Here is a 19242-nt window from a genome sequence, read left to right as displayed (position 1 = left end):
GAATCCTATCTAATGGATGATACGGGTTATAGTGTGGTGTGTTGTTGTCTGATTCGACATTAATTTTTTCTAGGACAAATTTAATTTAATTAAGTAAGCATGCGATTTCAAATCATGGCATCTTTATCTTTAGTAGCTATATGGTTTAACGACAGATAACAATGGCATCTAGTTTGTCCCCAGAATCTTCTGCTCCAATTGAAGCATATTTGTAGTATATATGATCTGATCAGACTTAGGGCCACTTTGGACGTGGCATTGACAAGACAATGCGTCCTTGGATTATGATACGTACCAGGCACTACTGCCCCATAATTATAATTATGCTTCCAACAAGAAACTAACCATAATGAGTGATCACTTCGGTTTGTATTACCAAATCCACACTACTTGCACCATAAATTAATCAGCCTTTCTTTCTAAACTTTATAGTAAACAACTTGTGCTACACTTTATATACCACCATTACACCTCAAACTCACTTTCCATCTTCTATTTTTTCTTACACAATTTGATTTCCTTACCAAGATAAGAGAGAGCTGCAATTTTACTATTGAAAAATAGTACAAAATTAACCCATTTGGTTGATTCCTTATTAAGATATTTTATAAATTCCCTTCCCCCACCCCCACCCCCACAAACTCCCCCCCCCCCCCCCCCCAAAAAAAAAAAAAAAAAAAAAAGAAAAAAAGAAAAGAAAGAGAAACTAGTACATCACACAAGTCTTTTCTTCTTTGAATCATAATCACCTAGGATCTATTTATAACAATTTTGCTTAAACATCCTAGCCCCCATGCACCCCCCAAATAAAAACAAAGATAAGATAAAAATTAATCCCATCCACCATGCATGTATATGTATATGTGTATACTGTCGTTTGTCAAAGGATGCAAAGTTTGATCTTACTGTTAGTGTGGTCTTGTCACTCTTCATCCTCAACTTCCCCAAACAAAAACCTTATTACACATCCTATCTCAACCTTCCCGGAAAACAGTTTACATCCACTCCCATCCTCCCTTCACACACACATGCACCCTTTTCTCTACTTAACCTCTTTTTCTTCCCTGTTTGGCATCGCAACAAAGTCAAGAACTATGATTTCTCAGCCGCCGGTCCACCGACGAACTCGGCCACTTACACACCACACTAAAATCAGATGGTCTCATCATAATTTCATGGGAAGAACAAAACCAATTTCCCCAGTGATCATCAGGTGTTGCTTTGCATTTAACGACGTCGACAAAAGAGCCCGCGGTTCATGTGCATTGGGTGGTGGTACCTTGGTGGAGGCCATGAGGGAGGCGCGGCCGTACATCATGGCGCATAGGGGTAGTACATTGGTGGTGGTGTTGTCCAGTGAAATCATCAATGGCCCCCACTTGCCCTCTATTCTTGAGGTATGCTACCCTACGTCTCTTCATCGCTTCTGCATGAGAGTCATTTAAAATCCAGAAAAACGACTTATGAAGGAGAAAATTTTGCTCGAGTAAAAAATAAGCACGTTTTCCGATCTTAATCAAGGAAAAGTGTCATTTGATATATAATTTAAAATTTGTACTGCAGAATCTTTCAAACTCTTTTTGCGGCCAAATTGTGTATTAAAAATATTGGTATAAAATGATTGGTGCTTGGGTGGTTCTAAAGGCTACTTTGCCCTTTACTATTCCGCCGCTGGCCCCACACCACGAAAAGGAATCTGACCCTTAGATTTAGTGAATTAAATTTTTTTCCATTTAGATGAGGTTTGATCCGGTTGAATTTATTTCCATTGGTATATGTTTGTTATTCATCAATTATATGATATATATAATATAATATAATTGATTAATTAGAATTTTTTAAATTGGCATGCGATGAGGTATATGGCGTTGGCAATATGCTATGTTACCATATTTTTTTAAAATTTAGTGTAGTTATATATAAAATTCATGTAGTTTGAAAAATTATATGTTATAGTTATAACATTTGCTTCTATCCAACAAATAAATCTTTTCGTTGGTCAAAATTTATCGAATTTCAAAAACTTGTTGCAGGTCCATCGAATGTTTTATGCAAAACTACTCTTATAAGAATGAAAATATACCTTCTCATATGTATTAACGTAAAAAAATATAAAAGAATGATTTAATTCGTAATAAATCAGTAATAAAAAATAAAAAATAAATATAAATTTTTATTTAATTTTTTTTTTACTGATATCAACGGATTAAATAAATTTTGATTAGCAAACAATTTATTTGTTGAATGCAAAAAAATCAAAATTATTAAATACAATAATTCGTGCTACGGAACTTTTTAACCAAACCTGATAGGAGGAGGGTATGCAAAATAAAAATTATATTTATGTTTTGAGAAGTTGAAATTAAAGTAAAATATATTCTAAAAGCTGACGTGGGCATAATATATCTGAGGACGCATGAATGTGATGAAAGCGGTGATGGTTGGATTGGCGTTGGGGACAAACGAAATGACATTGTTCCGGACAACCATCTGAGTCCCGGGTCTAACTCTCACTCCTTTTGCTTCCCTCCCCAGATATTCTCGTTCAATCTCAAACCTATAATTTGAACTAACTCAAATCTGCACCCATTATGGAGAGTGTTCGTTAACAGAAACCGCTCAACTATCCCCTCGATCCAACACTGCCCCCACTCTCACGGACGTCAATCGTGATTCTATTGATTAATTGCATTCCTGGGGCTCTTAATCCGATGGCTATTGCATCCCCAAGACCTTGCATTCCAGTTCAAAACTACGATCGTCTTCGTGAATCAATTTTATCATCAAGCTCAGTTGTGAGGCGGAGAATTGGTTTTGGACGAATGCATTTGGTAAAAATGCCGTCTTTTGAGGTTAAGAATGTCTATGGGAAGAAAATCAATGTGTTTGGGGAAACAGGGAGTCTTGCGATTGAAGTCAGTAGTGCTCTGAAAGACGAGCTGTTCGTGCGGTTCTTTCGGGAGGGATGGCCTTATTTTCTAGCTCACAGAGGCAGCACTTTCGTTGTCGTAATATCTGCTGAGATTTTTGATAGTCCTCATTTGGATCCTATTCTAATGGCACGTTTCTACTTTCATTGTTTTTCATGTTCAGCTGAATTATTTGTACGTTGCTTGTGTTCGGTTTCTTGATTGCAAGATTTAGAGATTGGATTTTTGGTTTTTGGTTTGCCATTTTGTGAGTATGACATTAAGCTGAGACTTGATCCATGCTTTACCATTTAACAGGATTAGTTATTGGGATAGGGGTGATCTAATTGGTGGAGCGTTTGTATAGGATATTTCTCTGCTCCATGGGCTGGGAGTCAAATTTGTTCTTGTTCCCGGGACCCACATCCAAATTGACAGGCTTCTGGCTGAAAGAGGTAAGCAAACTTTGCTCCAGCCTTTCGGATTCAGATTTGATTTCATGTATTCTTTAAGCTGTTAGGAGAGCTGTTTGGTGCTTGATTGACCTTTATACATCATGATCTTTTGGTTGATGGTCATTGTTTTAGAATGTTAGAGCTGGTTGTTGCTTATATTTGAACTTTCATGACTTTGTTACTGTGTTATAATAAACATATTTTGTCTCAGGGTCTGAACCCAAGTATGTTGGTAGCCACAGAATCACAGATTCTGATTCTCTTAGTGCTGCAATGGATGCATCTGGGAGTATTGGTTTCATGATTGAGGCGAAACTATCCCCTGGGCCTTCCCTAAGTGGTATGCGTCGCCATGGAGGCAATGGCCGTCGGTATGATGGTGTCAATGTTGCCAGTGGCAATTTTGTGGCTGCTAAGGTGAGAGTACTTATTCACCCATCTGAAATGCCACACTAACTTGTATATGTAGTGGTATTGCATATTCTGTAACTTAGTTTCCTAGTCTGCATTTAATATTTCTGTTTATTTCTCATTATTCGATGAGATTGCATTTTCTTCTTTTTGGCAGAGAAGAGGAGTGGTCAACGGAATTGACTATGCATCAACTGGAGAAGTTAAAAAAATTGATGTTTCTCGCATTCGTGAGAGGCTTGCTCAAGACTGCATAGTGCTGTTAAGCAATCTTGGTTATTCAAGTTCTGGAGAAGTATTAAATTGCAAGTATGCTATATGGCTTTTGATAGGTATTTTTGTTGCTACTTGCAAGATATGATTGAAAGTCAATTCAAAGGTACAATGGATTCTGATTGATAGCTCCAGACACAATGAGATCATATCGAGTTTCTATTTTGGATTAGCTTCTGAGATTATTTTCTTACAGATTTATTCTTCTATTTTGTTGTTCAATTAAACGTTTTTTTTCTCTTATTCATGAACATGCTTGAGAATCATGCTTCCATTTGTTGTTAAGTTCATTTATTGTCTTGCAGAAAATGCATGATTTTTATGGACGTGCTTAATTGTAGAACTTTGATAGAGATAATTTTTAAAAATATATGCTGCTTTGACTTATATATGAGTTAAATTCAGTATAAAAGCACAAAAATTATGCTTTATAAGGTTTTGGAGGCCGTCATGCAATTCAATTCCTAAGAGCCATTTCTTTATGCTCTACATTGCAGCTCTTATGAAGTCGCTACAGCTTGTGCAATGGCTCTTGGGGCAGAGAAACTTATTTGCATCATAGACGGACCAATCCTAGATGAATGTGGAAGGCTTATTCATTTTTTGACTCTTCAAGATGCAGACATGTTGATTCGTAAACGAGCTAAACAAAGCGAGACTGCTGCGAATTATGTAAAAGCTGTTGCTCAAGAAGATCTCTGTGCAGCATATGATGATTCGAATCATGCAGTTTCTTCTCTAAATGGAAAGGCTTTTAGTCAGGCGTCCAAGTTTCAGAATGGTGTTGGCTTTGACAGTGGGAGTGGATTTTGGTCCAGTGAACAAGGTTTCGCAATTGGAGGTCAAGAAAGTATGAGTCGATTAAATGGTTACCTCTCCGAATTAGCAGCTGCAGCTTTTGTTTGCAAAGTAAGTCGCCTGAGTTCGTTGATCATGTCCTAGTGAATTGTGCATTCTGCTAACGTCCTTGTCTATTGAATTGTTGCTATTTTGTTTCCTATTTATTACTGTCAGAAGATGTTGGTGATTGCTAACCAATTTTCGAGTTGTGTAACTTATATTACAATGCCTTGTGCAAAGAAAACTTGGAATAATGAAGAAGAATTATGCAGAGACCATATTTGTTTACAGTTTTGATCTACTTTCAATTTCCCACTGTCAGAGCAGAGTTTCCATGAGACTACTGTGTTTATATCTGGTTATAATTCAAGTCATTATTTAATAATATTACTGCTCTTGTTAGAGTTTTCAAGATCAATTCTCATTTGGATATAGTTGTTTGTATTCTTCTGAGGCTGATGATTTTGTCCCCTCTGAAAAATTTCAAAGCTTTGTTATGTATCTGTTATGTTGTATATTATCAGGGTGGTGTTCAGAGAGTTCATTTATTGGATGGCACTATTGCTGGTGTTTTACTGAAGGAGTTGTTTCAAAGAGATGGAGTGGGTACAATGGTGGCTAGGTCTGTACTTCTTCTAAAAATATCTTAAACAATTTTCAATCTATACTTGGTTTTTTCTCAACTGAAGACATAGCTTAGCTGCAGATGCGTATTTCTCATGAAACTTTTCATTCAGCTCAAATATGAAAAAGAAACTTAGAGGTTGAACTGTCAGTTCTTTCAATCTTCATCTGTTTTTAGATTCGCCTATTATTGATGAATTTGTTGTGTTTCTGTCTCAACCCTGATGAGCCTGCTTTTTTACCATGGAGTTTCTTGTTTCTTCTCTCTGCGCTGGAAGTTTTTCTCCCTTGTTTCCACTTCCTGTTTATGCTTTGTGGTATCTTAAACTTCCCTCTTTATGTTTGTGGTTCTCAACTTACTGGATACTCACATCACCTTAACAATTTGGCTGCTGAATTGAAATCATAACTTCACTAATGTATTAGGACACAGATCGTTTGTTGATTGAGAGAAGAATGCATTGAGGTGCTAAGCTGTTGCTATAGAACCTTATTTTCCTTTCTATCTTCCTCAGAAAATGAGTAAAAATGAAAACTTGGATTATCTTCCAGTCTGTTGTTAATGATATTCTACCGCTTCCTCAGTGATCTTTACGAAGGGATGCGGATGGCTAGGGTCACAGATGTCAACGGAATCAAACAGCTTTTGCTACCTTTAGAGGAATCTGGCACTTTGATAAAGAGGACTGAGGAAGAGGTTTATACACGTGAACTAGCATGTTATTGTGACACGTATCACATATTATGTTTTGTAAGTTGATCATTATTTTCTGCACTGCAGGTACTTGGAGCATTGGAGTCCTTCGTAGTTGTTGAAAGAGAAGGTCATGTCATTGCTTGTGCAGCTCTTTTCCCTTTCTTTGAAGAGAAGTGTGGAGAGGTAGCTGCTATTGCCGTTTCTCCTGAATGTCGTGGGCAAGGACAGGGAGACAAATTGCTTGGTATGACAAAAGTCTTGCTCTATCTCTTGTGTTGTTTTCAGTAACCTTGTAATTGTTGCACCTGTAAGTGCATAAACCCATTGAAAAGTTCCGTCGGCATCTTTCAGTCTGAAGGGATTATCGCTGATTTATAACTTTGCTGCGACAAAAAGTTCCATGAATTGGGTTCAAAACTTATATCATTCTAAAGTTATCAAGATAGTCACGTTATGCAATTAGGAGGTTATATCATATAACATTGATGCCTTTTGATGCAATTGTACATCTGTTGCAGCTCCTTTTATTACCATATTGTCATCCATTTCTGTCCTATTCACACACATCCATAACTACCTGAATTTCGATTCCCCTCTCCTCGTTAAGACTCGAGTTTTTAGCTTCATGCTCACAACCAAAACTTTTACGGTAAAGGGAGCAAACATATTTCCTTTTTCACACTTGTTTATCTGCATATGATGGAAAGGTGCACAATATTTCAGAGAGCCATGTGCCATTGCTCCTATTTAGAGTTCTACCATGCTTTTCAAATGTGTAGATGATGATTTCTCTGTTGAACATGGACAGATTATATTGAGAAGAAGGCATCTTCCCTTGGGCTGCGAACGCTTTTCGTCCTGACTACACGCACAGCAGATTGGTACGCGGTTCTGATCCTAGCATTACAATCTCATTCGTGCCAGAGGTGGCCAGGAAACCTAGTAGCTTCCTTAAATTTTTTTGATTAATTTCCGTTTCTTCAAACACATATTCAGGATTTAATCCTTAATCATTCTGCACTAGAAATTAGAGCAAAGTGAGTCACTGAAACAACCTTAAAAGAATTACACAGGCTGAAACCAAAAAGCATATGAGGGATCTGATTTTGGGGAAAAATTCTTATTTGGCCATTGCATCTGGGGTAAAAAATTATTATTGGAGTCCCTATCGGTTAAAACTAGGTTTCTCTTATGCATCAGACAAGGTAAATATCTAGCTCTGGTGCTTCAGACTATCATATAGATACTGAACAGTAGTTTTGATTTAAAGTTTAAACACGTACGATTTGTTGCCACTTCTAGTGACAATGGTTGGTTGCATTTGACAGGTTTGTAAGGCGAGGCTTCTCCGAATGTTCTATTGACAACATACCAGAGGAGAGGAGGAAAAAGATTAATATATCCCGTCGATCCAAGTACTACATGAAGAAACTTTTACCTGATAGGAGTGGCATTCGTCTAAATACTGCCGTTGCATAACATAAGGAGATTATGTTTTGCGACATTCTTTAGTGTCCAATTGAGTATTTCGGCAAGGAAAGCTCAAAATAGTTTGTCAGATCTCATCTTGATGCATTATCCTCCCAATTCCTGAGGGCAACGGCATCCGCTGAACTGAAACCAGAAATTATGCTTGAGTGAGATTATTCAGTGAGATGCTGTACTCTGGAATCTGTAGTGATTTTACCCATAAAAAAAAAAAAAGAAATCTTCAGTGATTTTCACAACGCATTTCTGCAACACACCAAAGTATTTTTAATGCAGTTGATCGCTGAACATAATCATTTTCTACCTACTATAGTCTCTGAAATAAGTATTTTTAACGGGGGCTTTGTTTTAGAAAAGACGAGAGAAAATCTTTTAGAATAATATTTTTCTACTTTTTAATTTACTTTTAATGATATTCAAATTATAGTTTCAAAACAGAACAGATCTTGTTAGGGAAAAAGTTGTTTGATGGTATGCATATTCCAGTAACATTTCCAATTCGTTTTGTGAAAATTTCAGCCTCAAATAGAATGGAGAGAACTGTCCCATTCATCTACCACTCTGATAACACACCTATCTAGCGAAAGACTCAAATTTCTTTCTACTCGTGAAAACAATCTAGAACCCAAACATCTTGTCTAGAAAAACACATGACGAAAGAAAAATGAGGTGATTAAACCATATCTAGACGAATAAAACAAAGAAGAACGTATGGCCGGTTTTATCTGACTTATTGCTTCAAGGAGCTCAGTCGGAAACATGATGCCCAACAGAAGAAACAACATGATAGTTGAAACCAATATGCAACAGGAAGAACTGAAACTGGTGTCCATCACAGAGCTAAAAAGCCCCTAAATGAAAAACATTGGATAAGTATTAATTCGCCTCTGCCTTTGGAGGGCCCTTCCATTTGAAGTTGTCCGCATACGACTTCACCTGCCAGCCAAGCAGGTATGAGTAAGATGACAGAACTCAAATTTTCCATTTTAGTTTCAACTATTAGCCGAGAAGAGCAAGAAGTCTCATTATTTTCTTTCATATGGTAGCTAGTGCATGTTATATTTATTAATGTTAGACAGGTCGAGAAAGTAAAGAAGTGCAAATCTTTTACAAGACTGATGAATAAGGATCACGACGAGCAAGCCTAGAATCAACTAAAATGCTTCATGGAACTCTAGATAAACAAACATCATGACGAAAATGATGTCTTTATCATGCTTTCCACTGCAAGGAATTCTTGCTTCTTAACATTTCAAATTTAAACAGCACATTTGTCAAAACACTTTTCTTAATGCAACTTATTTTGAAATCTCAAAATTAAGTAAATGTGTACAGCAGTAGTCCAGATGATATATTTTGACTTTGTACAACATCCAGTAAAACAGGGTGGTACCATGTCTATCATCTAGAGCATAAAGAACCACTCTACCAATTTAGCTATAAAAATGAAGAGTGTCCTCCATAATAAGTTGGAACATGAATTTTGGTGTTTCAGTAGGAATGCCCTTTCATTTGCCTCTTCAGTTTGGACGGGAAAATCTAGAAAAGTTGTGTGCTTAAGAAGCACATTAACACTGGTGAAGAAACGGTTGATGGCTTTCAGAGCACCTAACTTAAGAGTGTAGATGAACCAAGCAAGTCGCAATCCACTGTACAGAACTGAACTAAACATGGTATTCACCAGAGATCAACTACACTCAGTGAAAGTAAAAAGATGAAATAGCCAATCATACAGCATGAACTTAAAACATCTAAATATTGAAATAAAGCAACAAAAACCATGAAAACCGAACTGCAGCTACTATGACAGATTTATGCTAATAACTCGAAGGAGATTGTGTAAGTTAAACAAGAATATCAAACCTTCAATAATGGAGTCTGGTGCTTCTTCACCTGCAAAGAAAAAACATAAGAGAACTTGATTTCTTAATCGGAATAAAAGTAAAACGAGTAGTCCCTACATATATTTAGCACTCGCAACGCATCATTAAAGATGCAAGAGAAAATGCTAAGGAAAGCCAAGATATGAAATCATCTAGAATGATCACACTGTTCAAATATGACCTATTCATTCCGAAGTATTCAACATAAGGTACTATTGAATTACTGCCAAATTTCATGAATGTGGCATAATCTCAAGGGAAAAGAACATCAAAACGAACATAACGCGTATATCCACCAGTGGTCACTTCTAGTGATTTTCAGTAATTGCAACAGAATAGTCTATTTCTAAATTCCAAGAGCACCGACAATGAACAAAACAACGTAGTAAGGTACCAAGTTGGATCAAATTAATCAGGAGAATAAACCCAAGGGAACAACTCTAGTTATCATCTTCATTGTCTTCTGACAATAACTTAAATGTATATAACTAGTTCCTGAGCCTCTAAAGTACTTAGTGGTATAAAGTTTTCAGGTCACCTACTATTCCTTTCCGGTCAACAGACAAACAGATGACTGCAATTTGATATTAGCGAAATGTTGACAACCTAATTTCTCACAGTAGATGAGAGGTCTAAACAGTGTGTATAGAATTTAGGCAATTTTGTTCACCAGGAATAGCAGAAAAACACATACCGTATATTCCCAACCATGTCTCTCGGCAAAAGCTATTGCAGCTTCTTGAGTGTCAAAACTTAATGCAGAATCACCAACATTTGCATATGGGTCTCCAGTGGATGTCCAACCCATTAGCGGATTTTCCCATCTGCATGAGTATCAATATATGCTCATGAAATGATCATTGATGAAGTAAATGGTGAATAATTGATCATGCAATAGAACTGATAAGCACAATGCTGTCCCTGTTCATTTCACAAAGTGCCAAAATTAATAATACCAGAATGGAGGAACAGACCTAGAAAAAGCAGTATCTATTACTTGATAAGAAAGAAATACTTTGAGATGAACGTACAGGAAGACCACCCTTGAATTTGCCCAAGAACTTAGAAAAATAATCTTTTACAATATTTCCCATTAACTTTAAAAATCACAGAACACAGGTGTCCTTGTGAATGCTGGAAAAAGTCTTAGAAGCTACAAATAGAAGCAATCTGACTTTCCCAGTTCTGAAATCAACTTTAATGCACAAAAATTTATCAACAAACTGTAGCATTTGTAGGCTGATATAATGAAGTTCAGCAATATTTATAATTCTTGTGGCCTCCAATTGTTGAATACAATAAATTAATCCCAACAGAAAAATGAAATGCAACTATCCTCCCTCACTCCTACTCCAAAATGAGGAATATAAGAGTACAGATCGAACAGAGGGGAAATTGAACTGAGTAGATAGGTAAAAGTGAAATGCACCAAGCAAGCGAAGAAAGGCTTACTTCTGTGTGGACATGAAATTAATTTTCCATCTCCCGACCTTCCCGGATCCTTGTTGGGTAGCAGTTCGAGCAGGTGAGAAAATCAGGACCTAACCCAAAACCAAAATACGATCAGAGGAATATTTCACCTTTATTTCAAATAACTTACAACCACAGCTAGCTAATTCAACCAACAAAAACGAAAAGGAAAATAGCAAGAGCAGAAAAAAGACACATTTTTTTCTAAACAAATATCCTAAATTCCTAATAACTAATTGACCCGTACTAAAATCCACATTCAGCAAAAAAAGAAAATTCAGAGAAAAGGGACAACAAAATACTAGAAAACGAAATGATAACAATAATACCCTTCGGCGGAGGTGCTCTTGTGGGATGCCGGAAACCATACCGATCTCTCCGGGTTTTATTTCAACTAATGAATCCTGCGTGGAGAATGCTCTCGAAAGTGGAGCCAAAGCCGATCGGTAAGCCTTGCCGGAATTACTTGCCAGCCGTTGCAGAGAGCTCGCCATTTCTAATACCCTGATTCACTGCACAACAATGGATTCCTTTTCTTTCTTGGAGACTATATTAATTTGGGGCGACTGCAATTTAACAAATTTAATAGTGGGGCAGAAAAGCAAATAACTTGTTGTTTAGGCGTTTATCTGCTATTATATCTTATTCGAATATTTCACATCATATTCTTAAGATAATACGGGAAAAAAATTAAATTATAATTTAAAATTTAATATAATTTACTTTTCTGATATTGCAAATAAACCCTATACAAACAACATAACAATTTATTGCTATATATTAAAAAACACATAGAAGATAAATTGTTAATTTTTTTTTATAAAAGTTAATATGCTTATTTACAATATCATAAATTTTTCATATTTTTCCCTTATAATTTATAGATTTCTCTGTGTATTTTCAAACTTATCAATCTATTTAACAATCTTTAATATTTTAATATAATGAACGTTATAAATTGATGTTTGCATGAAAAACATAAAAAGTTAAAAATTCAGTTATAATCTTCTGTGTTTAAAAATAAGTTAAAATTCCTCTATTTTTTTAAAAATATAACTCAATCTTCCATTTCATTTAATATAACTAACAGCGACAACTTTTTACAAAGTGTCCGTTATGTCCTTATTAATTATATATTATTTTTTATTTTAATAACAGCCTTATCTTTTTCAATGTATAAAAATTATAAGATCCAATCAATCCATTTTAATCATTGAATCATAAAAAATTAAAAATTAAATTGAACAAATTTATAAATTTATATTATTAATTATAAAAAAATAAATTAATATTTACATCTAGTGAAATAAAGCTTGGGCGATTTACCTTTATTTATCACATTATCATCTTATATTGGGCGATTATACACATCCATAGCACAAAATTATTTATAATTTATGTCATGTATACTCTAATTCACATTTTAATTCATACTTTATTAAATTAATATGGAGGAATTGTTTAGGTGAAAAAATTTCTTTTAGTACTCAGTGATGCGGTAACTTATAAGTATGAAAAATCCTCAATTGATTAGCTAAATAGAAGAATTTTGCTAAGATATTACAGTAATGGAAGCCATTTTAACAGTGATTCGGGTCAAAATCCTCACAACCTCCTCGGTCGGGCGAGCTGGTCCTCCAAGCGGTTCGATGTCGCTATATCTTCCAAACTAGTGATTGAGCCTTGAGAAAAGAAACAAATGCTTGTTGGGGTGGCCCCTAACTAAAATTCTTCGATGCTTAAATCAAGGTTTGGTTTTGAAGTGATAAAAGCAAGTCGCTTGCGAGCTGAAAGGCCAAAGTGACAAAAAAGTAGAGTGATGAAGATGGCATACCATAAATACACTAACTGCGGAGTATTTATAGCTCAAGACCGGGGGTTTGGTTGGTCCAATGAGTCTCCTCCACGTGTCCCGGGTTGCTAGGATCGAAAATGCGCGGATTCTGTTAATAAAATTGTAATTTTGCGCCATTCCAAAGGTAAAATAATATTTCTTTAATAAATTAGGATTTTACCCCATCAAACAGTGTGAGTTATCTAGTGAAATAAAACTTGGGAATGCCCCGATTTTTTAGGACGATGGCTTTGAAGTTGAATCTGTCTCCAACTGAATGGGATGACAGTCTTATTTCTAGTGGGAATTTCCTTTTTGTTTGCCGTTATTTTAATAGGCAAGTGACAAGAGCTCGTGCAAGATATTCGTTAATGGATGTTCCTCGTATTCATGCACCTTGCGAGAGCTCATATATTTGTACAATCAAGTGGGTTAGAGTCTATCTTTCAGAATTTTTTTTCGAGTAGGTAGGCCTCGTATTTACAAAACTCGTATTATTGTTTCCTTTTTATTATTACTATCTCTTTTTGTACAGTAATAGTAATTATTTAATCTTTAATTTATTTATCTTTTTAAGTAATATAATTTTCAAATTCTATAGTTTCAGAACTCAAACAGATGAGCTCCTATGAAATATTTGATAAGAATTTATATTTTTGCAGGTACTTATAGTATTTCTGATTTTCGATCTATTTAATATTTATTCCATGATCACTCCAGTAAGCAGTCAATTTTTTAATTAATTCAAGGTGAAATTATACTTTAATCTCATAAGACATGGGCTCAACACTTTTAGCACTTTGCTTTGTGAAAATTTTAAAATAGTCTCAAAATTAAAAAAAAAATCCACGCATTTAATAATATGCTTTACGTGTTTCTAAATGATTTTAAAATTAAAAAAACTCGATAGAACTAAATGAACATGCACATTGCACTAAATAGCCAATGTCCAAGTTTTTGTATGCAATGTGCATATTCATAAGTTGTGTTAGCAACTTAGGTAACGAAAACATACATTATATATTTTATTGTTGTCTACTTTTTTGTTTTTTATGAAAATTTAAATATAAAATTATATTTGTCGAATATCTTAATTTTATAAAATAAAAAAATTAAATGTATCAAAATTTATTAATTTCGAGATTATTTTAAAAATTGTATAAAACACAAAACTAAAAATATAATTTTGCCTAAATATTCTTCCAAAACAAGAAAAGAGACGAAGCAGTGGCGGGGGGGGGAAAAAGTTAACTAGCCCGCCGGCCCCAACACCACCGCCGCCGCCCTCGCGGTCGTCATTCGTTATTAGCATCAATTAAGATCCCGCCGAACTGGGAGTTTATTGACTAATTGCACTCTTTGGGCTCTTAATTCAATGGCTATCGCATCTGCAAGCCCTTGCATTCCAATTCAAAACGACGGCCCTCGTAGTCAATCAATTTTATCACCCAACTCGGTTTTGAGGCGGAGAATTCATTTTGGAGGAATACATTTGGTAAAAATGCCGTCCTTTGAGGTTAAGAATGGCTATGTAAAGAAAATCAGTGTGTTTGGGGAAACAGAGAGTGTTGCAACTGACGTCAGTAGTGCTCTGAAAGACGAGCTGTTCGTGCGGTTCTTCAGGGAGGCATGGCCTTATTTTCTGGCTCACAGAGGCAGCACTTTCGTTGTCTTGATATCTTCTGAGATTGTTGATAGTCCTCATTTGGATCCTATTCTAATGGCACGTTTATACTTTCATTGTTTTTCAATTATTTGTATGTGGCTTGTGTTCCGTTTCTGTCATTAAGCTGAGACTTGATCAGTGGTTTACTATTTAACAGGATTAGTTATTGGGATAGGGTTGATCTAATTGATGGAGCGTTTGTATAGGATATTTCTCTGCTCCATGGGCTGGGAGTCAAATTTGTTCTTGTTCCAGGGTCCCACGTCCAAATTGACAGGCTTCTGGCTGAAAGAGGTAAGCAAATTTTTTGCTCCGACCATACCCTGGTTCAGATTCAGTTTTCATGTCTTCTTTATGCTGTTAGGAGTACTGGTTGGTGCTTGATTGACCTTTATCCATCAAAATCTTTTGGTTTATGGTAGTGTTTTTAGAATGTTAGAGCTGGTTGTTGCTGATATTTGAACGTTCATGTCTTTGCTACTGTGTTGTAATAAACATATTCTGTGTCTCAGGATCTGAACCCAAGTATGTTGGCAGCTACAGAATCACAGACTCTGATTCTCTTAGTGCTGCAATGGATGCATCTGGGAGGATTGGTTTCATGATTGAGGCAAAACTATCCCCTGGGCCTTCCTTAAGTGGTATCCGTCGTCATGGAGACAATGCCCGCCGGTATGATGGTGTCAATGTTGCCAGGGGTAATTTTGTGGCTGCTAAGGTGAGAATACTTATTTACCAGCTTCTAGAATAGGATACTAACTTGTATATGTAGTAGTATTACTTTTTCTATATACTTGTCTCCTAGTCAGCATTTAAGTTTTCTGTTTATTTCTCATTATTTGCTGAGATGTCATTTTCTTCTTTTTGCCAGAGAAGAGGTGTTGTCGAGGGAATTGATTATGCATCAACTGGTGAAGTTAAAAAGATTGATGTTTCTCACATTCGTGAAAGGCTTGCTCAAGACTGCATAGTGCTGTTAAGCAATCTCGGTTATTCAAGTTCTGGAGAAGTATTAAATTGCAAGTATGCTATATGGCTTTTGATAGGTATTTTTGTTGCTACTTGCAGGCTACGTTTGTGGGTCAATTTTAAAATGTAATGAATTCTGATTGACAGCGACAGACGCAATGAGATCATAATTTGGTCGCTGTCTTGTATCAGTTTCTCAAAATATTTTCTAATTTATTCTTCTATTTTGTTGTTCAATTAAACGTTTTTATTTTATTCATGAGCATGCTTGTGAATTTTCTTTCATTTTGTTGCTAAGTTCATTTATTGTCTTTGCAGAAATGCATGATTAGTTATAGACGTGTTTGTGGAACTTTGGTAGAGAGAATTTTAAAATATATGCTCTTCAGTAGAAAACACAAGATTATGCTTTTTATGTTTTTTTGGACCGTCATGCGATTCAATTCCTAAGAACCAGGTCTTTTATTCTCTACATTGCAGCACTTATGAAGTCGCTACAGCTTGTGCAATGGCTCTTGGGGCAGAGAAACTCATTTGCATCATAGACGGACCAATCCTAGATGAATGTGGAAGGCTTATTCATTTCTTGACTCTTCAAGATGCAGACATGTTGATTCGTAGACGAGCTAAACAGAGCGAGACTGCTGCGAATTATGTAAAGGCCGTTGCTCAAGAAGATCTCAATGCAGCATATGATGATTCAAATCATACAGTCCCTTCTCCAAATGGGACGGCTTTTAGTCAGGCTCCCAAGTTTCAGAATGGTGTTGGCTTTGACAGTGGAAATGGATTTTGGTCCAGTGAACAAGGTTTCCCTATTGGAGGTCAAGAAAACCTGGGTCGATTAAATGGTTACCTCTCCGAATTAGCCGCTGCAGCTTTTGTTTGCAGAGTAAGTTTCCTGAGTTCGGTGATCATGTCTTACTGAATTGTTCATCTGCTAACTGAACGGTGTTCTTGTTTATTGAATTGTTGCTAGTTTGTTTTCTATTTATTGCTGCCAGAAGATGTTGGTGATTACTAAACCAATTTCCAGTTATACTATAATGCCTTATGCAAGACAAACTTGGAATAATGAAGAAAAATTATGAAAAGACCACATTTGTTTGCAGTTTTGATCTACTTCGAAGTTCCCACTTTCATAGGGCGGAGTTTCCATGAAACTGCTGTTTTTATGGATGTTATAATTTTTACTTTTCAACTCATTATTTGATAATATTACTGCTCTTGTTGAAGTTTTCAAGATCTCATTTTGATATAGTTGTTTGTATTCTTCTGAGGCTGATGACACCACCCCCTCTTGATTATACTGTGAGGCCCTGGTTCTCGACTCGTTTGACCATTAATATGTATATGTTATGTTGTATATTATCAGGGTGGTGTTCAGAGAGTTCATTTATTGGATGGCACTATTGCTGGTGTTTTACTGAAGGAGTTGTTTCAAAGAGATGGAGTGGGTACAATGGTGGCTAGGTCTGTACCTCTTCTAAAAATATCTTCTTCAAACAATTTTCGGGCTATACTTGTTTTTTCTTGACTGTCAATTTTTTGTAAGACGCATCTTAGCTGCAGAGGCACAAATCCATAGACCATGTGTCTGTAGTATTTCTCTTGAAACTTTTATTCAGTTCAAATATGAAAAAGAAACTTGGAGGTTGAACTGCGTGTTCCATAAATCTTCATTCTGTTTTTAGATTCACCTATAATTGATGAATTTGTTGTGATTCTGTCTCAACACTAACGACAATAACAAGCCTGCTTTTTTAACCATGGAGTTTCTTGTTTCTTCCCTCAGCGCCGGAGTTTTTTTCACTTTCTTTCCACTTTCTGTTTATGCTTGGTTGTATCTTAAGCTTTCCTCTTTATAATTTCTCACATTGGCATCAACATACATTTTGGATATGGTTCTCAACTTATTGGATACTCATATCACCTTAACAAATTGGAAACCGCAACTTCATTAATGTATCGGGACACTGATCTAACAGAAGAATGCATTAAGGCATTAAGCTGTTGTAAATTGAACCTTCTTTTCCTTTATATCTTCCTCAGAAAATGAGTAGAAATGAAAACTTGGGTTAGTTCCAGTCCGCTAATAATGATATTCCACCGATTCCACAGTGATCTTTATGAAGGGATGCGGATGGCTAGGGTCACAGATGTCCAAGGAATCAAACAACTTCTGCTACCTTTAGAGGAATCTGGCACTTTGATAAAGAGGACTGAGGAAGAGGTTAATACAGTTGATCTAGCATGTTATTTTGAATGTTGCACATATTATTTTTTGTAAGTTTGATCATTATTTTCTGCGCTGCAGGTACTTGGAGCATTGGAGTCATTCATAGTCGTTGAAAGAGAAGGTCATGTCATTGCTTGTGCAGCTCTTTTCCCTTTCTTTGAAGAGAAGTGTGGAGAGGTAGCTGCTATTGCCGTTTCTCCTGAATGTCGTGGGCAAGGACAGGGAGACAAATTGCTTGGTATGACAAAAGTCTTGCTCTATCTCTTGTGTTGTTTTCAGTAACCTTGTAATTGTTGCACCTGTAAGTGCATAAACCCATTGAAAGTTCCGTTGGCATCTTTCAATCTGAAGGGATTATTACTGATTTATAACTTTGCTGCAACAAAAAGTTCCATGAATTGGGTTCAAAACTTATATTATTCTCAAGTATTCAAGATAGTCACTTTATGCAATAGGAGGTTATATCATATAACACTGATGCCTTTTAATGCAATTGTACAAACTGTTACAACTTCTTTATTACCATATTATCATCCATTTTTCTCCTATCCACACGCATCACTACCTGAATTTCCATTCCCCTCCTTTCCTCTTTAAGACTCGAGTGTTTAGCTTGCTCACAACCAAAATTTATACGGAAAAGGCAGAAAATATATTTCCTTTTCCACACTTGTTCATCTGCATGTAATGGAAAAGTGCAGAATATTTCAGAGAGCCATGTGCCACTACTAGTGTTCTATTAAGAGTTCTACCATGCTTTTCAAATGCATAGATGATAATTTTCCTGTTGAACATGGTCAGATTATATTGAGAAGAAGGCATCTTCCCTTGGGCTGCAAATGCTTTTCCTACTGACAACACGCACAGCAGATTGGTAAGCAATTCTGATCCTAGTTTTACAATATCATCTGTGCTAGATGTGACAAGAAAACCGATCATTTGAGCTTCTTTAAAGTTAAAACATATGTTCGATGTGTTGCCACTTCTAATTACAATATTTGCATTTGACAGGTTTGTAAGGCGTGGCTTCTCTGAATGTTCGATTGAGTGCATACCAGAAGAGAGGAGGAAAAAGATTAATATATCTCGTAGATCCAAATATTACATGAAAAATCTTTTGACTGATAAGAGTAGCATTCGCTAAATGGTTCCTTTGCATAACCGAAGCAAATTATGTGCTAGCTGGCCGTGTTTGGCTGTGTTTTTCATTTTCTATCGCAAATGTGTTTTTTTGGATATTGTATAGATTTTCGTGTGAAAATAAAAATATATTTGAATTAATAAATAAAATTGTATTATCAGGTAGTGTTAAATTAATATATATTTTTTAGATGAAAATGATAATTATATTTTTTATTGATTTAAAATGTTAGTCATGTCACATCAAAATGTTATGAAAAAATACACTATTAATTTATAAAATTAATGATTTAATTTAGGAATAATTATACATAAATCCTCTATATTTTAAAAAATTATAATTA

General features: G+C 35.7%; 3 protein-coding genes across 4 annotated transcripts; 2 read left to right on the top strand and 1 right to left on the bottom strand.

The window, feature by feature from the left end:
- On the top strand, positions 698-7990 carry LOC105177832 (probable amino-acid acetyltransferase NAGS2, chloroplastic). 2 transcript variants are annotated; one of them, XM_011101091.2, is made up of 10 exons: positions 698-1397; positions 3277-3364; positions 3576-3781; positions 3933-4084; positions 4546-4957; positions 5413-5510; positions 6098-6209; positions 6294-6453; positions 7018-7090; positions 7538-7990. In XM_011101091.2, the coding sequence occupies exons 1-10, from the start codon at positions 846-848 to the stop codon at positions 7686-7688; spliced, it is 2004 nt and encodes a 667-aa protein (XP_011099393.1). In that variant the 5' UTR covers positions 698-845; the 3' UTR covers positions 7689-7990. The 2 variants fall into 2 exon arrangements, with proteins under 2 accessions (XP_011099393.1, XP_011099394.1); XM_011101092.2 differs by lacking the exon at positions 698-1397 and adding an exon at positions 2423-3059.
- LOC105177831 (NADH dehydrogenase [ubiquinone] iron-sulfur protein 4, mitochondrial-like) lies at positions 8390-11610 on the bottom strand. Its single transcript, XM_011101090.2, has 5 exons — positions 11380-11610; positions 11033-11121; positions 10275-10404; positions 9561-9590; positions 8390-8633 (listed from the first exon to the last, which is right to left on the bottom strand). Exons 1-5 carry the CDS (start codon positions 11542-11544, stop codon positions 8574-8576), a joined length of 474 nt encoding a protein of 157 aa, XP_011099392.1. The 5' UTR covers positions 11545-11610; the 3' UTR covers positions 8390-8573.
- LOC105177830 (probable amino-acid acetyltransferase NAGS1, chloroplastic) lies at positions 14137-18953 on the top strand. The gene is made up of 10 exons (XM_011101089.2): positions 14137-14607; positions 14757-14844; positions 15063-15268; positions 15422-15573; positions 16000-16411; positions 16895-16992; positions 17641-17752; positions 17837-17996; positions 18560-18632; positions 18770-18953. Exons 1-10 carry the CDS (start codon positions 14260-14262, stop codon positions 18900-18902), a joined length of 1782 nt encoding a protein of 593 aa, XP_011099391.1. The 5' UTR covers positions 14137-14259; the 3' UTR covers positions 18903-18953.

The sequence above is a fragment of the Sesamum indicum genome, linkage group LG15, assembly GCF_000512975.1.
Source record: "Sesamum indicum cultivar Zhongzhi No. 13 linkage group LG15, S_indicum_v1.0, whole genome shotgun sequence".
In the NCBI taxonomy this organism is placed as follows: domain Eukaryota; kingdom Viridiplantae; phylum Streptophyta; class Magnoliopsida; order Lamiales; family Pedaliaceae; genus Sesamum; species Sesamum indicum.
The sequence above is the reverse complement of the archived record's forward strand: the minus strand, read 5'-3'. Positions and strand labels throughout refer to the sequence as shown.

Bases quoted from the DNA above. Each gene is read 5' to 3' on its own strand.
- LOC105177831 (XM_011101090.2), bottom strand. From the start codon at position 11,544: ATGGCGAGCTCTCTGCAACGGCTGGCAAGTAATTCCGGCAAGGCTTAC. The intron at 11,122-11,379 runs GTATTATTGTTA...GTTTTGGGTTAG, and splicing joins AAGAGCACCTCCGCCGAAGG to GTCCTGATTTTCTCACCTGC. The intron at 9,591-10,274 runs GTATGTGTTTTT...TTTTCTTTGCAG, and splicing joins GACATGGTTGGGAATATACG to GTGAAGAAGCACCAGACTCC.
- LOC105177832 (XM_011101091.2), top strand. From the start codon at position 846: ATGCATGTATATGTATATGTGTATACTGTCGTTTGTCAAAGGATGCAA. The intron at 1,398-3,276 runs GTATGCTACCCT...GCGTTTGTATAG, and splicing joins ACTTGCCCTCTATTCTTGAG to GATATTTCTCTGCTCCATGG. The intron at 4,085-4,545 runs GTATGCTATATG...TCTACATTGCAG, and splicing joins GGAGAAGTATTAAATTGCAA to CTCTTATGAAGTCGCTACAG.
- LOC105177830 (XM_011101089.2), top strand. From the start codon at position 14,260: ATGGCTATCGCATCTGCAAGCCCTTGCATTCCAATTCAAAACGACGGC. The intron at 14,845-15,062 runs GTAAGCAAATTT...TCTGTGTCTCAG, and splicing joins CAGGCTTCTGGCTGAAAGAG to GATCTGAACCCAAGTATGTT. The intron at 16,412-16,894 runs GTAAGTTTCCTG...GTATATTATCAG, and splicing joins CTGCAGCTTTTGTTTGCAGA to GGTGGTGTTCAGAGAGTTCA.